The 24,158-nt window shown below is 36.9% G+C and overlaps 1 protein-coding gene across 1 annotated transcript; it reads right to left on the bottom strand.

The window, feature by feature from the left end:
• Positions 1 to 4,102: 4,102 nt before the first annotated feature.
• On the bottom strand, positions 4,103 to 11,502 carry Kcnj8 (potassium inwardly rectifying channel subfamily J member 8). The gene is made up of 3 exons (XM_026392377.2): positions 11,125 to 11,502; positions 9,867 to 10,309; positions 4,103 to 5,719 (listed from the first exon to the last, which is right to left on the bottom strand). The coding sequence occupies exons 2-3, from the start codon at positions 10,238 to 10,240 to the stop codon at positions 4,819 to 4,821; spliced, it is 1,275 nt and encodes a 424-aa protein (XP_026248162.1). The 5' UTR covers positions 10,241 to 10,309; positions 11,125 to 11,502; the 3' UTR covers positions 4,103 to 4,818.
• Between the last annotated feature and the right edge of the window lie 12,656 nt (positions 11,503 to 24,158).

Below are 24,158 nucleotides of genomic sequence, written 5' to 3'. Positions count from 1 at the left end.
ACTGAAGGCTTTTGAAATTAATTAATTTGACAATCTGTACTGTTTCAGTGAGAAGGGGATCTTCAACTTTAGAGATAATTTTATCCTTCACTTTGTTATACATACTGAGGCAACTCAGTTGTACCTGGAAATTCAGCCCTAATTTTTTTTCAAGTAATTAACTCCCCTCCCACACTTTGTAATGCAATAATTTTATTTCAGCTCCTCTCGAGAGTATTGGAGTGGAGGGAGGGCTAGCATTCAGTACAGCCAAGAAAGTCCTCGTGAGAACAGGGACACCTCTTGAAAATGTGTAATAATGAAGAAGTAAATAGTCTAAAATGAATTTGGACTTCAGTGTGATATTTTGATCCGAGGTTAAAAGCTGATTAAGGTCTTCATGAACTTGAACTTGAATCCGTGCGGTAAATTATCAAGGGTGTAATTGGAGTCACATCCTTCCTAGGTCTGTGGGGAAATTCCCATTACCATTGACGAGAATTGTGTATAAAGATCATGGGAAGAGCATGGCCCTTGAGTTTCCTCCTCAACAGCCTGTAGGATTTGTTGTGATTACTTTAGTGCACTGGTCCTTGGAGACACAAATTTCAGATCGGCCTCTACCTTCTACATGCTCAAAATAACAAAATTTGGGGATGGGAGCCCTGGGAGATGTAGATATCTTTTCATTCTTCCTCCTTTATCTATGAATGATTTATTGTCAAAGAGGAAATTTTTGCTCCATGAACCCCAAATCATTTAACAACAGCAGCATAATTCCAACTATTGGAGGGAGAAAATGCTGTCTCATGTCACTAAGTGGACAACTTCTTCTCTGGGAGTTAGACTTTCTTTGAGAACTAAGGGCATTTCCTTAAGTCACTGGGACATCATGGGTTCTGAGACACATGCATGTGTCAGAACACTTGGCCAGGGATGTTTAGAAATATCTGTGGGCATGGGTAACAGGATTTTCCCTCCCAGAGAGTCTTGAGCTAAGTGGCAAATAACAGGGAATTGTGTACTAGATCTGTGGGATTGGGACAATTTAGGACAGGGAAAGATGACAGTTCAAAGGAGAGTCATGTTCTATTTTCTTACCCAGCTTTCAGCAAAGCCAACTGCACAATAGTTCTGTTCCCAACACCCACCATCTTCTCATGCCTGCTCAGTAACCAAGGGTAGGTTTTGATTTGGATTTTGAGATTTAAATGACTTTTCTTCTATTCTGGCATGTAATACAGCTTTTCACACCCAGTCCTTTCTATCTCTGCTTACTTGGGTGTAGAATCAGCCCAGCCCTTGGCTATATCAATTTCTGATCCTCCTTCAAGAGAATAAACACGCCTGGCTCTTTTTGCCAGATGGTCAATGTGAGACAAGGCAGATGTTTCATACATATCACTAAGTGAATAAATAAATGATAGACATGTGGAGCCAGAAATCTCCTCTGTATGCAAAATGTTTTCCTCTATACAGTGTAGTATGTCACACATGACAATATTTGGAAAGAGGCAAGTGCCAGGTGTCAACGAATTAGGAAAAGAAACTGAGAGCGGGCAGTTATAGCCTCTGCTACAGAGTTTAGATCAGATTCATGTTACAAAAGCCTTTTATCTCTGTCCTAGAGATTAAATGTAATGAATTATTCATTTAATAAGAAAACAATTTATTTCTAGGCAGTCCTTTATTTCAAGAATATGCCCTGGAAGAATGAATTAAACTCTTTAAAGCCCTTGATACATGCCAATTCACTTAATCGTCACAATAACTTGTGAGGTAGATACTATTATCATTTTGTTTTTATATATGGGGAGACAGAGGCACAAGGACATTAATTTTGTCAAGGTCTCACAGATGCTAAATGTCAAAATTTAAATTTAAACCTATAGAGTCTATTTTCTTAACCACTATACTATATTGCCACATAAAATGACACTAGATCAGAGACCTAAATGATGACAGGAGAGAACCTTGGGGTTTTCTGGGAGAAATGCCCCAGGTAGAAGCAAATCTATGATACAGGAGAAGTACTTCTGTTTCTATTTCAAGGATCAAAAGCTCCACTGTGGTAAAGTGTGGGAATGACTAGGAGAAAAGGGGAGTGGGGGTTACAATAAAATGCAGTCACTATTGGCTGAGGTAAGGATTTTGGTTTTCATTTGTGAAGAACGAAAAACCATAGTTTAAAGAAAAGGCATGGTATAATGGGATTTGTGATTTCAAAGACTATTGTGGCTACAGTGAGAAGACTGTGGTGAAAGAAGAGAAACTAAATATGGAATATAAAGTTACATTTAAATTCAACATATAAGTAACAATCATATATAAAACCAAATGTGTGTGCATACTTACACATATATTTATATATATATAGAGAGAGAGAGAGAGAAACATGCACATAGATGGTCTTCTCATTTTCTAAAACTAAATTATATAGTTCTCAAATCATTTACCTAGTGAAATAAACATAATTTACCAAAAATAGGCTATAATATTATTTTATGTTTCTAAAATATTTGTGGATTTTTAGAAGTTGGTGATGTGATCTTGTTGGATGTGACTATCACTACCTAAATTTTGTCCCCGTGTGAGTCATGACTTGACCTAGGGAGCCCCATTAAACCTTTCTATTGACTTTTGCATTAGGCTGATGGTCACCAGGTTCTTGGTGCCCCACTGGCACCAAGGGTGGGGACTGCCCATATTCCACAGCTGGCTTTGGTCCTGATGCCAGGACATTCTCTACCACCTGGATTCAGGAATCTTACATCTCAGCCCCATTGACCATGTCCAATATTTCCTGCCCTGCAGTGGGATCACCTTATGTGGTTGGGCTGCTGCTGAGGAGTGGATGGGCACTATGCATTCTTATTGCTAGTTCGACAGCTGCTTTCTAGATCTGCTCAGCCACCAGGCGATGGGGAGGCAGCACTTGTGTCTGTTCCAGAATTGCTAGGAAGTCTGATAGCCATTTCTTTTGTGGCTATAGGTCTGGATCTTTTTGAAATAGATGTTCTTTAGCAACTTATATGGAACTCTTTCAATATTCTAAGAATGATATAGCTGAATAATATGATATAACATGAATATATGATATTCATATTATATACTGGGGCATAAGTCACCCTGCTTGGACCAAGAAGGAAGTGGTAGATGGCATTGATCTATTCTGAAAATATATTGAAAGCAGAGCTAAGATTTGCTAATGAATGGTATACAAGGTGTCCAATGTGACTCTTAAGTGTTGGCCTGAGTGATTAGGAGAAAGACAGGGAGAGGGCACAGTTTTGTGAGTAGAGATGAAGCACTGGGTTTTACACATAAACAAATTCAAATGCTTTTAGGTATCCTAGCAGAGTTTCAAGTATGTTTGGCCTATAGATTTAGTTAACAGAACTTTTTCAGGTATGATCAGGTGAATACTCTGATAAATGTTTCCCATTCACCTGGTTAGAATCTCAAGTCTTTTGTTTAAGACAAAATTTGGACATACTCATGATTACCTGTCTGGTTCCATATTTATAAATGAAATGAAATAATTTCAACTCAAAACTCTGTGTAAAAGCCTACATAATAGCTCAGCTTTCAGATACAGCTACATGAGTTACAAGACTAAGCCATACATATCTTATTAACCTAGTACTTTTCTCTTCTCAATCCTTCCATGAAGAAGCAGGAGCTAAGGATGATCATATCAAGCTTCCATAGAAAATATCACTTTATCGAATGAGATAGACTAAGGATGAAGAAGGCAAACTTTGATAGAAAATCTTTTTTAACAAATGAGATTGTGGTAAATCTATGTACACCAGACCTGAATTCAGATATTGCTGGAAAGGAAGTATTGTTTTAGATCTAAGGTGGGAGATTCAAAGAAAAATACCTTACAGGATTTTCATGTCAGGCTCAGAAAGAAAAACCAAGAGAACATTTTAAAACTCAAAATGATATAAAACCCAACAAAAACCACATTTCTCTTGGAGCAAGAGCTCCAAGGAAAGAATCTCAGGAGAGTGTCATTACTATTAAGACATCTTTCTATCCTCTGAAAATGCTTTTTTTGAGGTGATTTTGTGAAAGAGGAATACAAAACTACAGAGAGTACAAGGAAAATATTTTAATAAAATATTCAATACAGTATTTTTCTGTGGGGGGGCTGGTAAGAAGTGAGAAGCTGAAGGAAATGACTGTCACTATTTGGAAATCCAGTCCTACTTGAGACAGGAGTCAGCTTTTCCTCAGATCCCTTGCCCAGTTCTGCCCAACAGGCCGTCAGGAGAATCAGGAAATCTCCCGGAGTCATTTTGAAGACCTGGATTGCTCATAGACATAGAGACCTAAGAAACTTGCTCTAGGTTTCTTACCAGATACAGTATCATGAAGAAAGGAGAACATTAGAATACAAATGGTATTTAACATGATTTTGGTTTTTTCCCCCTCCTATTTCATTTACATTCCCAGATCGAACAATAGAAACAGAGACATTTGTTTTCACCAACTAAGCATTTCAAACAGACTCATTCCTTGGCCAAATTTTATATTCAAGGTCCATAACTATTAACGGAGTTCTTGTGTTTCATACCAAGAGAAATGAGGGCAGACCACTTTCTGTGCATAACTTGAGTCTACTGCTGCAGATTCTGCATGTGTGAAACAGTGTAAGCCACAAGTCCTCTGTGTTGTGTTGTTTATTAATACAGAAAGTGCAATTTCTTGAATAAGAAAATCTCTTAGTGCATTAAAACGTAAGCCACGTCGTTGTGCTATAGCTCTGGTTTAGTGTGACAGGGCATCCGCCACTCACAGTAAAACTCCGGTCATGAGGTTGCCCTGCTGTCATGATTCAGATGTGTTCTGATTTCCTTCTGGAGTCATAAACTGCACCTTTGGCACAATGAGGGAAGAATTGTTCCTTCGAATGGAGTTGCTCCTTCTCATGGAATTGTTTCTCCTCATGGAATTGCGCTTCCTCAGAGAGTTTTGATGGGACAGTTCACTCTTTTGGAGGGTCTGAATGAGGATGGAAGGCTTCTCATCCAGTTCCCGGGCACTGCACCGTGGAGCTGCCACCTTAACAGTGTTGCCAAACTTGGAGTAATCCACAGAATACACTCCTTCCTCTTCGGTCACAATGGACACAAAGCGGTGGCCCCACTGGATCTCCTCTGCGATGTAGGAGGTTCGCGCTTGCGTGGTGATGCCGGTGGTTTCGACCACTCCTTCCAGAATAACAATGACCTCCAGGTCCTGGTTGACAAGGTCAGTTGCTGAGATATCATACAGGGGACTGCGCTTATCAATCACATGGCAGATGATCAAAGGGGCCACGAGGAAGATGTTATTACTCTCAATAGGGTTATCAACAGGTATGTCCAGTTGGTGAATGGGTACCACCTCCCCTTCAGGTGTAGTTGTTTTCTTGACCACCTGGATGCGCACTGAGGCACTAATGATCATGCTCTTCCTCAGGTCGCCCACTCGGAACATGAAGCACAGCTTACCATTTCGGACAGCAATCACAGCATGGCGGCTGAAAATCAAAGTCTCTGCCCTTCTGTGAGCCTGAGCTGTCTTCATGAAAATGCAGCCTAACATGACGGCATTGATGATCAAACCCACAATGTTTTGGAGAATCAAAACGGTGATGGCCAGAGGGCATTCCTCTGTCATCATCCTCCCTCCAAATCCAATTGTCACTTGAACCTCAATGGAGAAGAGAAAAGCAGAGGTGAATGACCTGCAAGGGATGATATCGGAAGAAAATGCCATCAGGTCAAAGTTTGAATAATATCCCAACCTGAAAATTTTTTTTTTAGACCCTAAAGGCTATTAAAAGTTTTTAGAAAGAGTAGCCATCTTTACTTGTCAAATGCTTAATTTTAAAAACAAGACTGCTCTCTCTCTCTCTCTCTCCTCTCTCTCTCTTGCATCTATTTATGCATCTACCTCTATAATTCTGTTGTCTAGGACATGTGCCTGTGTGAAAGCATTAATACAATAAATATATACAATAAATATCAATTATATTATAGGCATATTTTACTTTGTGAAATGCTTTACTATCAAAAAAGTTTAATTTACTTGATGAAACTTTCTATCAGGTAGAAGTTTTTTTTTTTTTTTTTTGGTACCAAGGATTGAACTGAGGGGTGCTTATCCACTAAGCCACATCCCTAGCCCTTTTTATCTTTTATTTTGAGACAGAGTCTTACTAAGTTTCTTAAGGACTTGCTAGGTTGCTGAGGCTGGCTTTGAATTTGCAATCCTCCTGACTCAGCCTCCCAGCCACTAGGATTATAGGCATGTGTACCATGCCCAGCAGAAGTTTATTATTTATTGCATATCCATGTTTAAGAGAGACTTGAGTCATATGGAAGGTACCAAGTAATAAGTAAACTTTTTTATTATTTATAACCCTTAAAATCATAATTGTAAGCTAACACATATTGTGTACTTTATATAGAGAAAACACTGTGCTAAAGAAGCCACACAAAGTATTTTCCAAAATACTAGCATTTTTTAAAAAATAGAAAACATTTCCCTACTTTAAAAGAAAACTGTTCCTTATTGGCTATCTCTGGAAGTGATCTAGGGAATATTGAAGGTATTAAAGGAAGAATTTGAGGCTGAGGTTAGTAAATGACTATGTGAAGATTATGTGATCAATGCAAACTTGAATCCTCTCAATTCTGGCCCAGTGTTCTGAAAGGAGAAAAAGGAAGATGCCAACAAGTGTCAGAATTTCCTTGAGGAGCTTTTTCAAATTGTTCATTTCCTCCACATCTTAGTGAATAGACGTGGATTTGACAGGCTCAGCATAGACCCTGAGTAAGACAGAGAAGCTCTCAGGTAATTCTGATTTATTTACCAACCCCTTTCCCCCATTGAGAAGCACCATATTTAGTTATTATTAATTTACTTCACTACATATCCAATATTGCCATGACCTCTTCATAGGAACAAGAGTTCTATTTTTGCAACCCACCCCAACTTTAAACTTTTCTAATTTTAATAGAAGACTAGCCATACATCAGCCATCTGTCAAGGTATTATCTATCAATACCAGGCACAGTGAATGAGCAAAAGGTTTGAGTACTTCGTATGCACTGTGTATTTTGGCAGGAAACCAGGAGAGGTAAGCAATTATACAGAAATTGATTAGCTTTTAAATGGAGTGTGAAATTTGCTCTTTTTTTCTCCGTTGTTTCTAAGAGGACTCATAGAAAACTATAATAATAGTCTATTGCACTAGCTACATACCACAAGATATACAGTGTAGTCCAAAAATATGGCAAAGAATAGAAATGGACCCCAGAGGAGAGGTGTGGATACAATATTGATTATTAACAATGGTCCATGCTTCAGGAAATAGTCTAATGATGAATATCCCTAAATGTCCTATTTTAATACAAATTATTCATGGACCTTGTTTTCTTATTGTTTATTTTATGAAAAAAATTTAATTTTAAACAAATGTATGGTACAAGACCCAATCTTTTGTGGACATCTGTCATGCTAAACAGTCCCAAGAGATGAAAGCAGTTCGTTGCTTCTTTGTTCTCTACAGAGAGAGTTAGACTGAATAATAATAATAAAGAAAATAAATTTTCTATTTTAGACTCATTAGAAAGTCATCTACATGAAGAAGAAAGTGGGTAATCCTAAAATGAGAATGGTCAAATGGTGTTTGGAAATTCTGGTGAATATCCATTGAAAAAAGTTTGAATTTTGATGCTATGGCTGAACACTGAACTTATGAAAGGAAAGGAAATTCAAACAATTAAAATTATTATTAGTCATCTTTTAAGTTCCATGCAGGAGAGAATAAATATTTTTCTATTTTTAATGAAATAAAATTTAATGTATGGTTAGTTATGATTAAACTGTTGAGGTGAAAGCCTAAATAGTAACATAACATTAACATCAGTAAGAACAGAAACGATGTCAAATAATTCAGGTGGAAAAACTGCTAAGATAGCAACTAATTTCCTTCTAAGGTGTTCAAAATTTAAAACATCTTGAATGTTAAAAAAAAGTCAAATAATTTAAAGTAAGAAATGTCATTTAAAATACAAACCTTGTTAGGTTGATAAAATTAACTTTGCTCTATTGAATTTTTTGACACGTTTCTCATAGTTCACACCAACAGGAATGCACCAAGAAAATGAACATTCTTCAGAACAACTTATTTGAAAATTAGAATACAGCAGAGAACAGTTTTAATAATCAGTGCACTCTGTAAAATTCTTTTAATGATAGTTCTTTTGATAATATTTCTTTTTAAAGATTACTAAATTGCATCTTTTTCATAGAAAAAGATAATATGTTTTTCTTGTGAGTAAAATCTGTCATATATTTTCAAGGTTTATCATTATTTCTTTTATTTAGTTCCTACTTAATATTTATCAAATTCATTTTGATATGAAATGATTCACCAATATCAGTGCCAATAAGTTTCTTAAAGAGAGATGCAATATTACAGATGGTATTTCATCTTCAAATACCTGTGGAACACAAAATTTTGTGTCCTTTACATCTAGTGTACTGATGATTACCTGTTTTTCACCCATATTTTCTTTGAGGCAAAAGTTTGTGACAAGTCTGAGAAAAGAAAATAATACCTACACAATGGTAAAAGCAGAGGATCAATTCAATACACTGTTCCCTCCTCAAAATCTGAGATGAAATCTGTGAAGTGCAATCTCAAAGCTAATGCTGCATTTCTCTTTAAATGGCTGACACTGCAGCTAATTAACAAATGGAACAATGGACAAGTCCATAGTCTGGGGGTTTGCTTCTTGGAGTAGTAGACTAGTTTCATAAGATTTCAGGGTCACTAAAGATCTCATTCTTTATAGTTTCCTGGCCGTATGGTACTTGTTCAAGTGTCTTTGCTTTGTGTATTATGTGAATTTGGAACATTATTCAGAAAATGTTCTAGAAATTTTTGCAGTACTATTATATTTCAGTTCAGAGTGAACATCTTTTGCATCACTATGAATTATGTATTTTCATCTTCCAATAAAATAAATTAAGAAAAAAATCACTCAAACTAAATGGTTTTCAACCATGTGAAAGTAAGAGAGGAGAACCTTGAATATTAAATGTACTCTACCTGTCTTTGAAATACTTATAAGAAGAAGTCAAAGCAAGGTAATTTAAGAACTGTCTTGTGTCTGTTCTATTAGAGCTTTGAAAAAGGACTGAAATACTAAATTGTTCTTATGTAATTCCTTCCATAAAAAATTTGGACCAATTTCCATTAAAATTTAGTATTTTCTAGTCCTGAATCTTAGAATACCTTTTAATTTATGAATCCAATACAAGCAATTACCTATTTTAAGATAATCTTGATAAAGAATAAAATAAATAAATAATATTTATTTTATTTTTAGCATATTTTAAATTTTAAGATATTTCTTCCTTTTCCCCAGTGCTTCCTCTTAATTTCTGAAAATGTTACAAATAAGAAAAGTCATGGAAAGACACTACTTACATTTGCACATTACTTTTGGTTGATGGAGATTAACTTGTGGACCTTGAAACTATGGACAATAACTTGTTTATACTGAAAATGAAATGCATGCTTTTGGAGTAAGAAATCCTTTGATCTAAAACAGCTTTTAAATAACTAATGTAATATTTTCAAGGTTAGCCCAAAGGATAGAAGCTCCACCTTTTCAGAGACTCTTTATACATAAGCTACAATCATGTATTTTTAATGTGTTAGGTTTTTTCTTTATTTTGTTTTCTTTCTGAAGGGTCTAAAACAAACTATTTCATTTTCAACAAATGAGAGAAGATAGAGAAAGGGCATTTTTACTTTTTTATTTTTTTCTTTCTGTACAGCTTACAATTCCTGCCTCATCCCACTGCATTCTTACCTGACGTTAGTCACACACACAGCAGACTCCAAACCACTTTTCTCCATTCCACTCTTCTCCATGTAAGCGTAGATGTCCCCATGGGCAAAAGCCACCAACCACCACATGATAGCGAAGAGCAGCCAACTGCAGAGGAAGGACATTGTAAAGATGACCAGCGTGTGGCGCCATTTCAGGTCTACCAAGGTGGTGAAGATGTCCTGCAGGAAGCGCCCTTGCTCACGGATATTCTTGTGCGCCAGGTTGCAGGCCCCGCTCTTAGCGATGAAGCGGGCTTTCGGGAGGCGGTCGCGGATGCGCGGCTTGCGCAGATTCTCCGCGGCGATGCGAGCCAACACATACTCCTCCGGGATGATGCTCTTTCTGGCCAACATCGTCCTGTCACCATACCCAGACTAGCCACCTGCCTTTCACCTGCCTCTCCTTCCCTCCAGCCTGTCCTCCTGCACGAGGGAAACGTTGATTAAGACTTTTTAAATTTTCATTTTATTAGGTCGTTAGTCCTTGTATTCAGGGATATGTTTATACATGCAAAGGGATGTGTGCGACTAAAGGCATGATTTTTAATAATACAAACACGAATCTAGCTTGTGCTTGGAGTTCTGGGATCCCAGAGAAAACTTTGGTCTGAATCAAGAGATTTGTTCTCTGAATATACATGGGCATCGCCTTAGTTAAACAAAATCCGGAGCCTCCTTGTAAATAGCAGGTTTAAAGATAATTCTCTGCGATTAACAGCATCTGTAGATTAGTGCAAGGAAATATTCACCGGGCGTCAAAGACAAAAATTAAAAGCAGCTGGGTACAAGATCTACTTGTTAAAGTATTTAGATGAGTTAGCAATGTTTAAAGTAAAGAAGGGAAATTCTTCCTTCTTTGTTTTTAGAAGCAGGCAAAGAAAAGGCCACGGCTTCTTGCGCACGATGAATAGCAGGCTAAATGTAATCTGACAGAACTATAGAACTTGAATATTTTGAGGAATTATTTTAAAGTTGAAGAAATTTCAAGATGCATTTTTTAAAACAGCCAAAAACTTTCCACGGAATTCATGGTATATTGAAAACTTCCTTACAACGAAGGGGTCAAACATACAAGGTAACCCCGGACAATAGCGTGAGGACTGGGATTAGAGTTACAGGGAGTGTGCTCCGAAAAGTTCAAGCTGCACGGTAAGCCTCTGCTGCATTCTGCATTTTAAATCATTTGCGGGGATGCGGAGGTCTCCCCCTCCCGTCCCCGAGAGGAGAGTTGAACTTACAGACTCGCCGCAGCAGCAGACAGCGCTGCTCAACCTCCCCGCACGCGCTGACCGAACTCGGGCAGGTTCCTCGCTCCCGGCGCGCGGGAGCAGGGCTGCCCATGCCGCGGGGACCGATCCGTGGGATGCTTGTCCTCCCGAGAAGAGTTAAAATAATAAAAGGTGCAATTGAATCAAACGCCGGGAGGTCCGGAGGAAGGGGGGGTGGATGTTGATCTTACCCTCCCCCGGGCTGAGCTCAACTCCCTTGGCCGCTGCAGTGGGCGGAGGAGCGCTGCCGCGAGAGGAGCTTGATGGTGATACTCCACAAATCAGCCTTCCAGTTAGGGCTTTGACGCGCGCCAGACCTCAGAGGCCACGATTATCGCAGAGATGGGGACCGGGTAGGGGGGTGGGAGTAGGGGCGAAGGCGAGTCCCCTGGAGGTAGAGAGCGGGCCAGGGGGAGGGACCACCCGGGAGGGCGGGACCCGTAGAGCCAGCTGTTTTTCCAGTAGCGGCGACCCCCTGCCTCCAGTGGGAAACACAAGTCTTTAAAAGGCGCTCTGTCCAAGTTCACTGACGTAAAAAGATTTTTCATTTTATTTTATTTTGTAACCTGGTTAGATCACTGGGCTACTTCAGAATGAATAAAACCAGATATAGAGATCAGGAAATATTCTTCCGAGGTGTTCAAGCGGTGTGCACACACATTTATTTACCTTATATTTCCATATAGAAGGAACGGTACAGGTGGAAGACATTCCGAAAGCCACCAAAGTAGACTGTTTCTTCACAAGCTAAAGCCAATTCTTAAAGAATCACAGGCGCGCGCGCGCACACACACACACACAAACACACACACACACATACACCCCCAAAACAACAACCAAAGAAACAGAAAGAAAAATAGACAAAGTGGAACCATCAGCAGTCTTTTTCAATGAAGAAATTTTACCCCAAACAGGGACCGCTGTCAGCACTTCAGCACCAGAACAGTCTTTGGTCCACAGTAATTGGTTGCTTTCTGAAATGTTGCAACTTCTCCCTCTTGTCCAGATTGTCTGGATGATAAAACAGAGCAATTGCGCACAAGAAAGATTATACAGTAAATATCTTTCTATAGCTTTTGAAAAGAAGCCAGAAGAGACAAATGTGCTTTCTCCCACAAGTCAATCCTCCTTATTTTGGCACTTGTGTTAATGGAAACTTTAATTCTTGGAAATTTCATGTGTTTTCCAAGACTCAGGGCCGAAAGTGCATGGAGCATAAACAATGTGTTCATTTAATTACCCAAAGACCTAAAATTAGTCTTTAATGAAGGCAAATGAAGAACAATTTTTTTTCCCCTTTATGGGCAGATCTGCTTAACCCTTTCAAAGCTGGGGGTCCTGGTCTGTTAGTGGCAATTTTCCTTCCTACATCATTAATTTTTGTAGTAGTTGATGTAGTTATTTTGTCACAAGAGTGCAGGAATCAATTTGTGTAGTCAATCCTCTCTATTGTTTGATTTTAAAATTCAGTTTGTTTGTCAACTTATTATTTGTTCAACTTATTATTATTATTATTATTATTATTATTTGTTCAACTTATTTTTTCAACTTATTATCCATTACTTTAGCTTGGAGAACATTAAACATCTATTTTGTGAATATAAAGAAATATAAATAATACATATATGTCATATTTGCTCATCTTAAGAGGCAGATCATTGTAAAAGAGATAAGATATTGATAATAAACTCTTGATACAAACAAGGATGTGATTAAATTGGGAAAAGATCTATAACAAAGTGCCATGGGAATTGAAATAGGAGATGTTTAGGGCAAGGAGAAAAAGGACAACTTCATTATTATTTGGCATGTGATCTAGGCATATTGGGGAATACTGAAAAGGAAAAGGGACAGCATGAATGAAATCTTGGGGTATGGACAAAAGTGGACCATTTTGTAGTGGCATAAATGAATTTCTTCAGATTGATAAATGAGTCAGCCACACAGCAGGATGGGATGCCTGAGTCCAAGGCTCCCTGGGCAAGACTCTGTCAGCACCCACTTTCAAAACATAATGAATTATTCATTTATTTGTCCTGTTCCCTCCACTCCTAGACCTCTTTACCCTATTAAACCTCTTGTACAGTTTTAATTACAGAGATGCTCAATTTTTTTTTGAATCAATGAAAGAAAAACATAAGATCAAAAAGCATGTTGGACTCTTGGAAAAAAAAATAATAACAACAGCCGAAGTGCTCAATGGAAGGAGACTGGACAGACTCTATATGTAGTAGTATCCAGTGAACTGGGGAAGGATTTGAATCAGAGTGCAAAGTAGTAAGAGCCCATTTTAGTAGAACTGATCAAGAAGAAAGGATTGAAGTGTTGCCTTTCCAAGTGGAGTTCCAATCTTGGAGCCTCAATTTCTATGCCTGGCAGAAGGAAACACTGGAAACTATTATATTAATTAGAGAAGGAATGAGGCCTGGGGATGACAGATAATGTCAGTGGGTAATAATAATCAGATATCAACAAAAGGAATGGTATACAGAGTCAATGTAGGGAGAGGGAAAAGTCAGAGGCAATCATGTAAGATTATAAACATGTAAGATAGTAGAGATGGAGAAATGGTAAAAAAAAAATTGGCACAATAAAAAGTGAACAGAAAAGGATTATGAGATTTGTAACAAATAAATCTGTATCTGAATCCTCTGAAAATTCTGTTCTCTTGCTATAGCACAGACACCTTTTTCCTCCAATGAGACATATACTTTTAAGCATTCCATTTTAAGTAAGTTTTGACTTGTTTTGACAAGTATAACAAGTTATGCTGTACTTTTTATTAGTCAATAATAAAGATTGATTTTCATTCAAAATAAGCACACAAAATAAATGTCAAATTTAAGAAATTCATATGTAAGTTTTTGTTGATAATAGACCTAAAAATAAATAGAGGCCTTTCAGAAAAAAAAATCTTTTTTCTTTTTATTTCCTACTGCCATTTTCCTTAAATAGTATATCTGTTTTTTCTTTAACCTGTTTTTCTGCATTGGGTACATTGTTTATTGGTATCACCACAAGCCCAGGGTCTGGAATTGTTCAAAGCTCCTAGGAGTAGAACTCAATAATATTTGTCAAATGAAGGAAAGAAGGAACAGTGCTTAAAACATGGTATTACTTTCCTACATTTACTCTCTCATCTCTTCTCCCTTCATGGTTTCTGTTATGGGTTGGATATGAAACAACCCCAAAGGCTCCTGTGGGAAGTCTTGGTTCCCAAGGTAAGAATGTTAAGAGGTGGGAATTTGGGGAAAGTGATTGGATCGTGAGGGCTCTGACTTCATCAATGGATTATTACTCCATTAAGGGATTTTTAGCTGAATGGTCTATTCATGAGGTGGGACCTAGTTGGAGGGAGTGGGTTTTGTGGGTGTGCCCTTGGGACTATAGCCTTTCCCCGACCCATTCCTGTCTCTCTGCTTTAGGCTGCCATGAGCTAAACCGCTTTCTTTTAGCCATTCCTTTCTACCTCAGTCCCAGAAACAATGGATCCGACTAAACATGGAATGAAACTTCTAAAAAACTGTGAGCTAAACTTAATCTTTTCTCCTTTAAGTTGTTTTTCTCGTTTTTTTTTTTTTTTGTCACTGTGACAGAAATTGACTAACACTGTTTTTGCAATAAGTTCTTAGAACCCGCATGAAAAATTTGACATTTGGAGGTTTTGGAGGTTTATGACTGTACCTGCCCACAAAGATTCTCTTATTCCTCACCTCTCCCTTCTTTCTTTACTTTGTCAATCTTTTCCCTTCAAACTATCCATTCTTCTCTTCATGAGCAACTTCCCTAATGACTCCAAGTCAGTAATACTAAATTTTTGCTTGGCATTTGCTGGTTATGTTACTCTTTACAACTTGATTTTTAGTTAATGGAAACATACTTCTGTTCCTACAGAGTTTTCCTGGACACACAGAGCTGCTCAATAAATGTTTATCATTAATTGACCCCTTCCTTGCCTCTTTTGATCTTCCTTTTCTTACATTACTGTCCAAATCATACATATTGAATCTTCCCTTGGTAAGAAATAGGCAAAGATAATCAAGTAATTTTTCAAGAACACATTTACTACTTAGGTTTATTTAATTGGTTTATTTATTTAATCATTATTTTGCTACTGTCACTAAAAGTTACATGTGCTTATAGCTAATTATTTTTCTAATTGTTCTTTCAAGGGTGAGGATTGATTTGTGCATGACTCCTAAAAAAGACAAGTAATAAGTTTAGAACAGAGATGACTTTGTTTAAATATTATGGGTTTTTTTTGTGTGTGTTTTTTTGATTATTTGGGAATCATGATAGAATCTGTTCATGTTCCTTACCAAAGAAATATATTGACTGGGAAGCAATTCAAGGATATCAGTTCAATTGTAAATCAGCCTCTATCAGGTTCCTTTTAGACCCTATGAGGATTTTATTTGTGAATAAAGAGATTTTTGAAATTCTCATTTCCCCTAAGAAACAAGGGCTTTCGGGTGCTTTTGGGCCAGTGGAGAAAGTAATTAGGCAGATTTTCTCAGTTCTCTGTTGCTTTGATTACCAAATGCAAATCAGTGAAGTCTTTGAAATTACTCTTGAGATCAAGGGTGAAGTGTCTGTATTTGTTGACTTTGCCTTTGACTTGACTTTTGAACTCTCGGATTTTCTGAGCCATGTGAGACTTAAGAATTTGGAGAGTCTTCCAAATGACAATGGAAATGATTCATATTATCAGTCCAAATGTTGGTTGGTCTATTTGCTTGGGATGCTGCATTTATTAGTGTCCTCATATAAACCACTTTGGAACATATTGCTTTGGAATCAGCTTAATAAAACTGTTACATAAACTAGTAATCAAAACAACATGTTATAAACTCACTTTTTTTGGAGTTATCATGAATTGAGAATGATAGTATAACTCTTCCTAGTTATCTGTTCCAATAAGTTCAGAGAACATTGCTTATATTTATTCGCAAAAAAGTATTTCTCTTCTTTACATGCAGTTATCCCATCTCTTCAAAGTTATCCATCAGAACTACTAAAGAAAAAGACCTCAATCTGTGTTGCATACTCAGCTCAAACAGCTGACAGGTATGAATCAATAAGGTCTGAATGGGGGCCATTAGTAACAGTGACTTCCCTTTAATTTGCATTCAGGTGAATAAAGCAAAATGCCTTCTGCTACAAGACTTTTTTTTTTTTTTGTAAAAAGCTGTTAACAAGTAGGTAGAGAACTAATACTAGATGTAATCATCGGTAGTGTTAAGATTAATGAAGAATCAGTCTGGTTATTACCTGGGTTTAGGGCTCTCAGAAAAATGTGTAAAAGCTTTGAAACAGGAAAGACAGAATAGCAGGAAAACTGGGAAGTGAATTCACTGATTCATCCATTCTATCATTTACTTAATAAATGATGATGGTCTGCAAGGTACTAAGCTATAAAAATCATTGACCCAATTCTTGAGGCAGTGCATAAGAATTAGGTTGCTTCCTTCATTGTATACATGAGTTGATTGGAGTGTAGCAAACTGACTTATCAAAAACCACCTACCTACACAGTAGTTGGAAGCTATGACAAACTCAGAACATCTGATCTTATATCATGCTTTTCCCACAGGACAATATTTTAAGGGATGATTCTTCATCCATGATCAACTTCATGAAAAATGCCTGGAAATATTATTTTATGCTCCTCTGGGCTTTTGTTGAACAATGATAGAATAAGACATAAAATCTTTGGCCTAGAAATGAAAATATTTTTAGTAAAAAAGTATAAATTCTCCCAATATAGTAAAGCAGATTACTGGAGGGATTTCTTGCCCATCTGTGTATGAGAACCCTATAGAATTATTATGAAGGTACGATAAGCTTAGATATGATTTGAGTATGTCCTTAAAGGGCTCCTGTGCTAGAAACTCGGTCTCTGGCATCGTCAGTGAGAGGTAGTGGAATCCTTTCAGAGGTGGGACCTAATGGAGGCTAATTAGGTCAAGAAGGCATAGCCTTCAGAAGGATCAATGCTGGTCTTGAGTTAGTTCCCAAGAGAGTGGATGTTAGAAAAGAGCAAGCGTAATGCCTGGTTCTTTCTGACTTCTTGCTCACAATGTGATCACATGCTTCCACCATGATGCCATCTGCCATGAAGCCCTCACTAGAGACTGAACCAAAGTGCCCCATCTTCTGTTTTCAGCTTCCCAAACTGTGAGCCAAATAAATCTCTTACCCTTGTAAAGTACTTAGCGTCAGGTATTTTATTATAGCAAAAGTAAACAGACTAATACAAAGGGCAAAACATAACAATTCACATAAAATACTTTGAATAGTGCCAGGCCTGTAATAAGTACTTGGTAAATGTCAGCTCTTATTAATATATGATGTTTGGGTTTGGTGATGGTCTAAAAGGTCTGAGGAGCAGAAGGTTGGGGTAGGAAGGGGTGAAAGTGCAGCCAACATATTCCTTTAACTATTTTTTAACTCTCTTCTTCATCTAAGACTAAGAAAATAAAACACATGATAATATCACTTTCTAGACTTGAGTATTATTTTTGAGATCTTACCAACCTTCAGAGTATTCACTAAACAATACTGGCATCTCCTCAACTCTTAAGTTTAATCAAGGCACTTCGTTCTGAAAGAGAGTCACCCAAGATCTTGGTAATGAAACAAGGACCCAGAAATCAACACTTCTGTTTTACAGGAAAACTGTCTCCAAGAGAAAAGAGATTCCTTCAGTCAAGGAGTGTATCCATGGTAATTATTTTTCTACTGCTGGGCTGTAAAATGCTAGTTATAAATAAAGCTGGTAGGGCCCTCCCAGGAGAAAATGAGGAATAGTTATTGTCACTGTTGATTTTTCCAGGGCTTAAAATTGTGCCTTGATATTCTAGTGCCAAAGAAAGCTAAGTTTGTATGAGCCTGGTATCTGTTCTGCTATAGAAACTTTTAGTTGTTAGGGGAAGAGAAATTCTCAAAGACGTCCTGATCCATTGCTATGCTTTCACATCTCTATGTTTTGCAAAATCAGTGACGCATGAAATGCTTGGAAAGAGAAACCTGAATTTTTCCAAAACTCTCTGTAGAGTGGCTTCTTATTGACACCTTTCAAAAATGCAAGCTGCAGAAGAGATTTTAGAAGTTGAAAGTTTTAAAGTGATATTTGGGCTTGTTGGGCCCAGTAAATTTTCCTTTCGGTAAAAATTATCTGTGCCAACAAAGTTTTCACCTGGTAATTTTTTTCTCAATAGGTTCATGCTGAAATTAAATATTTGAGTTTTTTTTTTTGCTAATTTAATTGGGTCAAATTATCTTATTGTCAGAATAAATAGGGTAATAAAATGATCCTCTGAAAACTTACAGAAATTTATTATATAATTTAAAGCAATTCTTTTTAAAAAATTGAGAAATTATGAAAGCTGCATGAGATATTCCTTAACTTTCTGTTGAAGTTCACAGAGCTTTAGAGTCAGAAAAATTTGGGATCAAATATGAGTTCTTTCAGTTACTTGGTTGGTGGTTTTGAACAATGCATGTAATCACTCTGAGCCTCAGTTTCCTCTCTGTGCAAAGTGCTAACATCTACCCCTCAGAGATGTATAGACAAATTTAAGAAATTGAATACATAAAAGGTATAGCACATAACCAGGACATCTAAAACATAATCTTTTCTAAAATAATAGACTGTAGTCACTGTATTACTTATAATTTTTATATTTTCCCTTTCTTAGCCTGTATTTTTTTATCATTTTTAAATCAATGGAAAATAATAATGATGATAACTGGCATGCTTTCCTTTTTAGCGATTTTAATAGAATGCTTCCAGTAAATAATTTACACATTTGTCATTTTGAGGTAGTGTGTTTTTCTACTTCTCTATTTTTAAATCAGTGATGAATAGTGAATTATACAAAATGCCTTTTTAGCACTTATTAAGGTGATTTTTTTCTTCTTTGGTTAGTTAATGAGATGAATTAAATCACTAGATTACAAAAATGTTGAACTGTTTTTACATTCCAGAAATAAACTCCACTTGGTCATGTGAGCTGTTATTTTAATATAATACTGGGTAATTTTTGCTAAAAACTAATTTGTTTAGAATTTTCTTTGGGGGGTACCAGGGATTGAACTTAGGGGCACTCAACCACTGAGCCACATCCCCAGCCCTATTTTATATTTTATTTAGAAACAGGTCGCACTGAGTTTGCTTAGCAAGCCTCGCTGTTGCTGAGGCTGGTTTTGAACTTGAGATCCTCTTGCCTCAGACTCCTGAGCCTCTGGGATTACAGGCATGCACCACCCCACCTGGCTTGTTTAGAATATTTGAAAAAGTATTTATGAGTGAAATTGGTCTGTATCCTTTCTGGTTATCTCTGTCTGGTTTTGGATAAATGTCATGAGTCTTTCAATGCTCTTTTTCCTTGGATTAAGCTAGTTTAAATAGAACAGGGATTATCTATTCCTTGAAAGTTTGCAATAATTTTAATGGCATCTAAATCTGAATTTTTTAGGAATGGTTCTTGGCTCATTGAACCCTCTTCATTCTACCTGTGCATACCCCCACAGGGTTGTGTGTTTCTGGTCTTCTCATTTTATCTTCCATGTCTTCTGATTGTTGCATATTTTCTATCTGCTTATTCTGTACTGCATTCTAGATATTTTCAATGGGAAGAATTGGGAAACACTATCTAAGCTTAATTACTGTATAATCCATCTATTAAAATTTTAATTAAAGTTTTAGTGATTTTTTTCTTTTCTAGAAAGTCTATTTAGCTATATTAAATTAATTTGCTCTTTTAAATTACCTTTAAAAAAATCTGTATCTTCAATTATGCAACCACCATACAGATCGCAGGTCAAGTTTACCCTTTCTCAGAGAGTAACCACTCCCTGCCAGAGCTTCCCCTAGTTTGATGTAGTTCATCATCAGTTTGGTTCCCTTGTTGGTGAGTTTTTTATGCATGGAATCCCTTGGTAGGTTCTCTGCAGCATCTGCCTTCTCTCACTCAACATGGTCTGTGAGATCTGTTCAAGTTGTTCTGTATACCAGGCATAGTAGCTTACTGTGTTAGTTTTACATCATTTATTTATCTGTCCTTCTTCTGATGAGTATGCAGGCTGTTTTGTTTCTTTGACTCTTATGAATAAAGCTGCTATGGACATTTCTGTACAAGCCCTTTTGTGGTCATAGCCATTCATTTCTCAGATTCATGAATTCAGTTCTTGGACACATGCCCAGAAATGGAATTGTTGAGTCCTGGTACAGGCACACAGTTAGCCATGGTAGAAACTGCCAGTTTTCCATGCTGGCTGTGCCACTCAAACTCTCTTCCACAGTAGATTAGAGTTCCACTCTCATCACCCTTAGTATTGTTAATCTTGGTTATTTTTAGCTATTTTGGTGGGTAGATAGTTGTTTTTATTTGCACTGTGGTAAAGAATGATGTTGAGCATATTTACACATTCTTACTGACAAACACATACTTTAAAATCTCTTGTAGGTTATTATTATTTCTATTTCTCATGATAACATTCCTATTGTTTGTTTTAGTCCTGGTTCTCCCACATCTTTCTTAAAACCATAGTGGTTCATTTTTCTTATGTGGTTTTAATTTTGAATAAGAGTTAATTTTATTGTTTTTTTCCTCTCTAAGGAATCTAGGTGGTACCCCAATGTTATGGTTTAGATATGAAGAATCCCCTATTGTCTCATTGCGTGAGACAATACAAGAAAGCTTAGAGGTGAAATGACTGGGTTTTGAGAGCCTTTAAAAATAATCAGTACATTCATTCACTTGAATGGATTAACAGGATGATAACTGTAAGCAGGCAGGTGTGGCTAGAAGAGGCAGATCACCAAGGGTGTGCCTTTGGGGTATATATTTTGTCCCTGCTGAGCAAAGCTCTTTCTGCTTCCTCATAGCCTTGTCCTGAGCTGCTTTTCCCTGCCACACCCTTCTGCCATGATGTTGTGCCTCACCTCAGGCCCAGAGCAATGGAATCTGTAGTCTGTGAACTGAGGCTTCTGAAATTGTGAGCCTCAAATAAACTTTCCTCCACTAATACTGTTCTTGTTAAGTCTTTTGGTCCCAGCGGTGAAAAAGCTGAGTGAAACACCCAACACATTGATTTTGCATTAGTCCTCTCCAGAACAACAGGGATATCAATGTTCTGGGGCCATTTTAACAGAATTTTTCATTTTTAATATATAATTTACCATGGCAAAATTGGATTACTAATTTGCTTTTAAAGAAAAAATTATTTTCCAATTAAAAGAACATAATCACATAGTATCCACTAAAATATGGTACATGTTGGGAGAACTGGATATGATTTCCAATTATACAGTCCTTTGCCATTATTTGAAATTGATAAAAATTCAATGAGAAGTGGGGGCAGGGTGTTGTGGCTAGTTCTCCTTTTTACAAATAAGGACTCTGACGTTAACTGATAAATCTATGGCTTTATCTATAATATGTGGTAGAACCAGGACTAAAACTCAAGTCTTCTAATTCCTGGTCCAGTTTTCTTTTCAGTAGTATTCCATATAGACTCATATAATTATTATTTTTTATTATATATCACAACCAGAAAAATCATTTATTCTCAAGAGAAGTGAATCAACTCACTAATTTAATCTTTAGTTTACTGTAGACAGGGCGTAGAATGTGGGGCTTGAAATCAAATTGCCTGAATTTGTGTCTCAGTTTTACTAAACCTTGAGCAAATTTGCCCCTCTGAACCCCAATTATAAAATGTGAATAACAGTATTTATCTCATAAATTTTTTAAAAAATTTGTATTTGTTCTTTTTAGTTATACATGACAGCAGAATGTACATATTCTACTTACATGGAGTGTAACTTCCCATTCTTGTGGTCATATATGATGTAGAGTTACACTGGTTGTGTATTCATAAATGAACATAGGAAAGATATGTCCAGTCCAAAGTACTTCTATTCTAAACAATGTGTGTTAGCATCTGTATGTCAGAGAGAACATTGGTCTTTGGTTTTTTGAGACTGGCTTATTTTACTTAGCATTGCATAGAATTTTTTAGAAGATTAAGTTAGATTGTACTTGTAGTGTACATATCATAAGTGCTAAATACATGTTAACTATTATCCCTATAGCAATTTTTAATGAGATAGCTTATGTATTATGTATTCCATTAATATTAAACTTTTTTTTACAGAGCTTCTCTTTTCCATAGTTATTTTACTTCTATCATGTTGTTTGATAGAAGATGGTACTAGACATTACAGAGATTATATGATATTTAAATCATAAATCATTATGTCATCTCTATGCTTTATTGGCACACTAAAGCTAAGCTTTATTAAAATATTATTTAAGCCAAGAATTTCCCTAATGGAATATTAGGCTGGCTAATTTTTTCCCCTACATTTTTGGCCAAAGGCCTAGAAGCCTTGTGTTTTCAATATATTTTATTGCATGGAATATATGCTAGAAGCTCATTCAAGTGGGAACAAAGAAGAGAAGCTCCCATTTTCAGAGGAAAACTTATCACCCCTAATCATTGCCTTTCACCATCTTCCCTTCTCAGTTTGCCAAGGACATAGGAGACATAGTGCCCAAAACAAATGTTTCACATTTTTAAGGATCTGAGATTGAAGATCACTCAGGAGAAGTGGAATATACATATAAAGTCATGTGTGTCAAGGATCCTAAAATGGATGGGTTAGTGCAATTCCAGTGGGTGTTACTGCTTGTTTTGAATGAGTGGTATGAGAAAATGCCTCTGAGGCTGTATATTATGCAGTCATTTCCATAGGGAAATAAAACTCGGGCTTAAAAAGTCAGTATTTGGAGGTAATTGCTTATGGCAGGAGATTTTGTTTTATTTTCTTGTTTTAAAAGAAAATTGCATCCTTCTGTGGATTTTTCCTCCCTCTGGAGCAAAGGTAGGGTGGGGGAACTCAAGAATGGTCATGAGTTTTAGTTAAGCAGCTTCTTTTAGTGCTCATGTGACAGAGGAATGGTTTTCTCTCCTATTCCTCCCCACAAAGGAAGAATAGTCAGGAGCCAGCACAATCTCATCATCCTTTTTCTGAAACCATTGGCTATGATTTGGAATTTCTAGCACAAAGTGTTACTTTGAACCGGCTTATACTACCTGGCCACAGTTCTTTTATGTTCCAGGTCCTTGCTTGCTCCAAGGTGACCTAATGCAGAGTTGTCTAGTCCCCCCCAAAAAAAGAGTAGACTACTTGCTTGATACTTTGAAACAGATAATGTGAGAAATGGAGATAGTTGTGGTCCTAGGATCTACACGCCTTAGTCTCAGAGATGGGGGTCATTCATACAGGATGTGTACAAGATGGAAAAGAAGCAGGCAGACATAGGAAAAGGGCAGAAAGAAAGAGAAATGAGAGAGAGATGAAATTGATGGAGTGGATCATCTCTAGACAGATCCCTAGATTTGACCCAGATCTCACTCTTGGAGTCCTGACAATTCTGATTTTTCTAGATTCCAATACAGAGACAGCTCCTTTGGTCTTTGTCATCATAGAAATGGGGCATTGGAGACCATAGAGTAAATGGCTAATGGCAATTTTCAACAACTCATAGAAAAAGAAGGAATTTAACTCTTAGGTAATCAACATGGAGAATAAATATACCAACTTTCATAATCAGTGATAACACCTGCAGAACAAATGTGGAAGTAGAAAGGAGAATAATGATGGCTGACAACTTACCTCATTCCAGATTGTGAATAGCCATAGTGTGATCCTCCCCAAATTGGTCACATTTGCATCGTAATAGAGTTTGGAATACAAACTCAAACTCAGCAGAATATGAAAATGATTCAACACCTAATTCAGAAGTAAAAAGATGAAACCCTCTGCATCTTGGTGGAAAATGCTCATCCTTAGATGACTCACTGCTGATTAAATGACCAGCCAAAAGAAAACAGTGTTTCGAGTCTCTATTGATATCTTTTCAAACAAGATTCAGTTCGCTAAACAAACTTTCCTTTATTTTGAGCTAAGGCAATTCATTCTATGACACTGA

Source organism: Urocitellus parryii, chromosome 5 (assembly GCF_045843805.1).
Source record: "Urocitellus parryii isolate mUroPar1 chromosome 5, mUroPar1.hap1, whole genome shotgun sequence".
NCBI classification, from domain to species: Eukaryota; Metazoa; Chordata; class Mammalia; order Rodentia; family Sciuridae; genus Urocitellus; species Urocitellus parryii.
This window is presented reverse-complemented; position numbering and strand designations above follow the sequence as displayed.

Coding starts and splice junctions, on each gene's coding strand:
- Kcnj8 (XM_026392377.2), bottom strand. CDS start 10,240: ATGTTGGCCAGAAAGAGCATCATCCCGGAGGAGTATGTGTTGGCTCGC. Junction 5,720..9,866: donor GTGTGTGTGACTAACGTCAG/GTAAGAATGCAG, acceptor CATCCCTTGCAG/GTCATTCACCTCTGCTTTTC.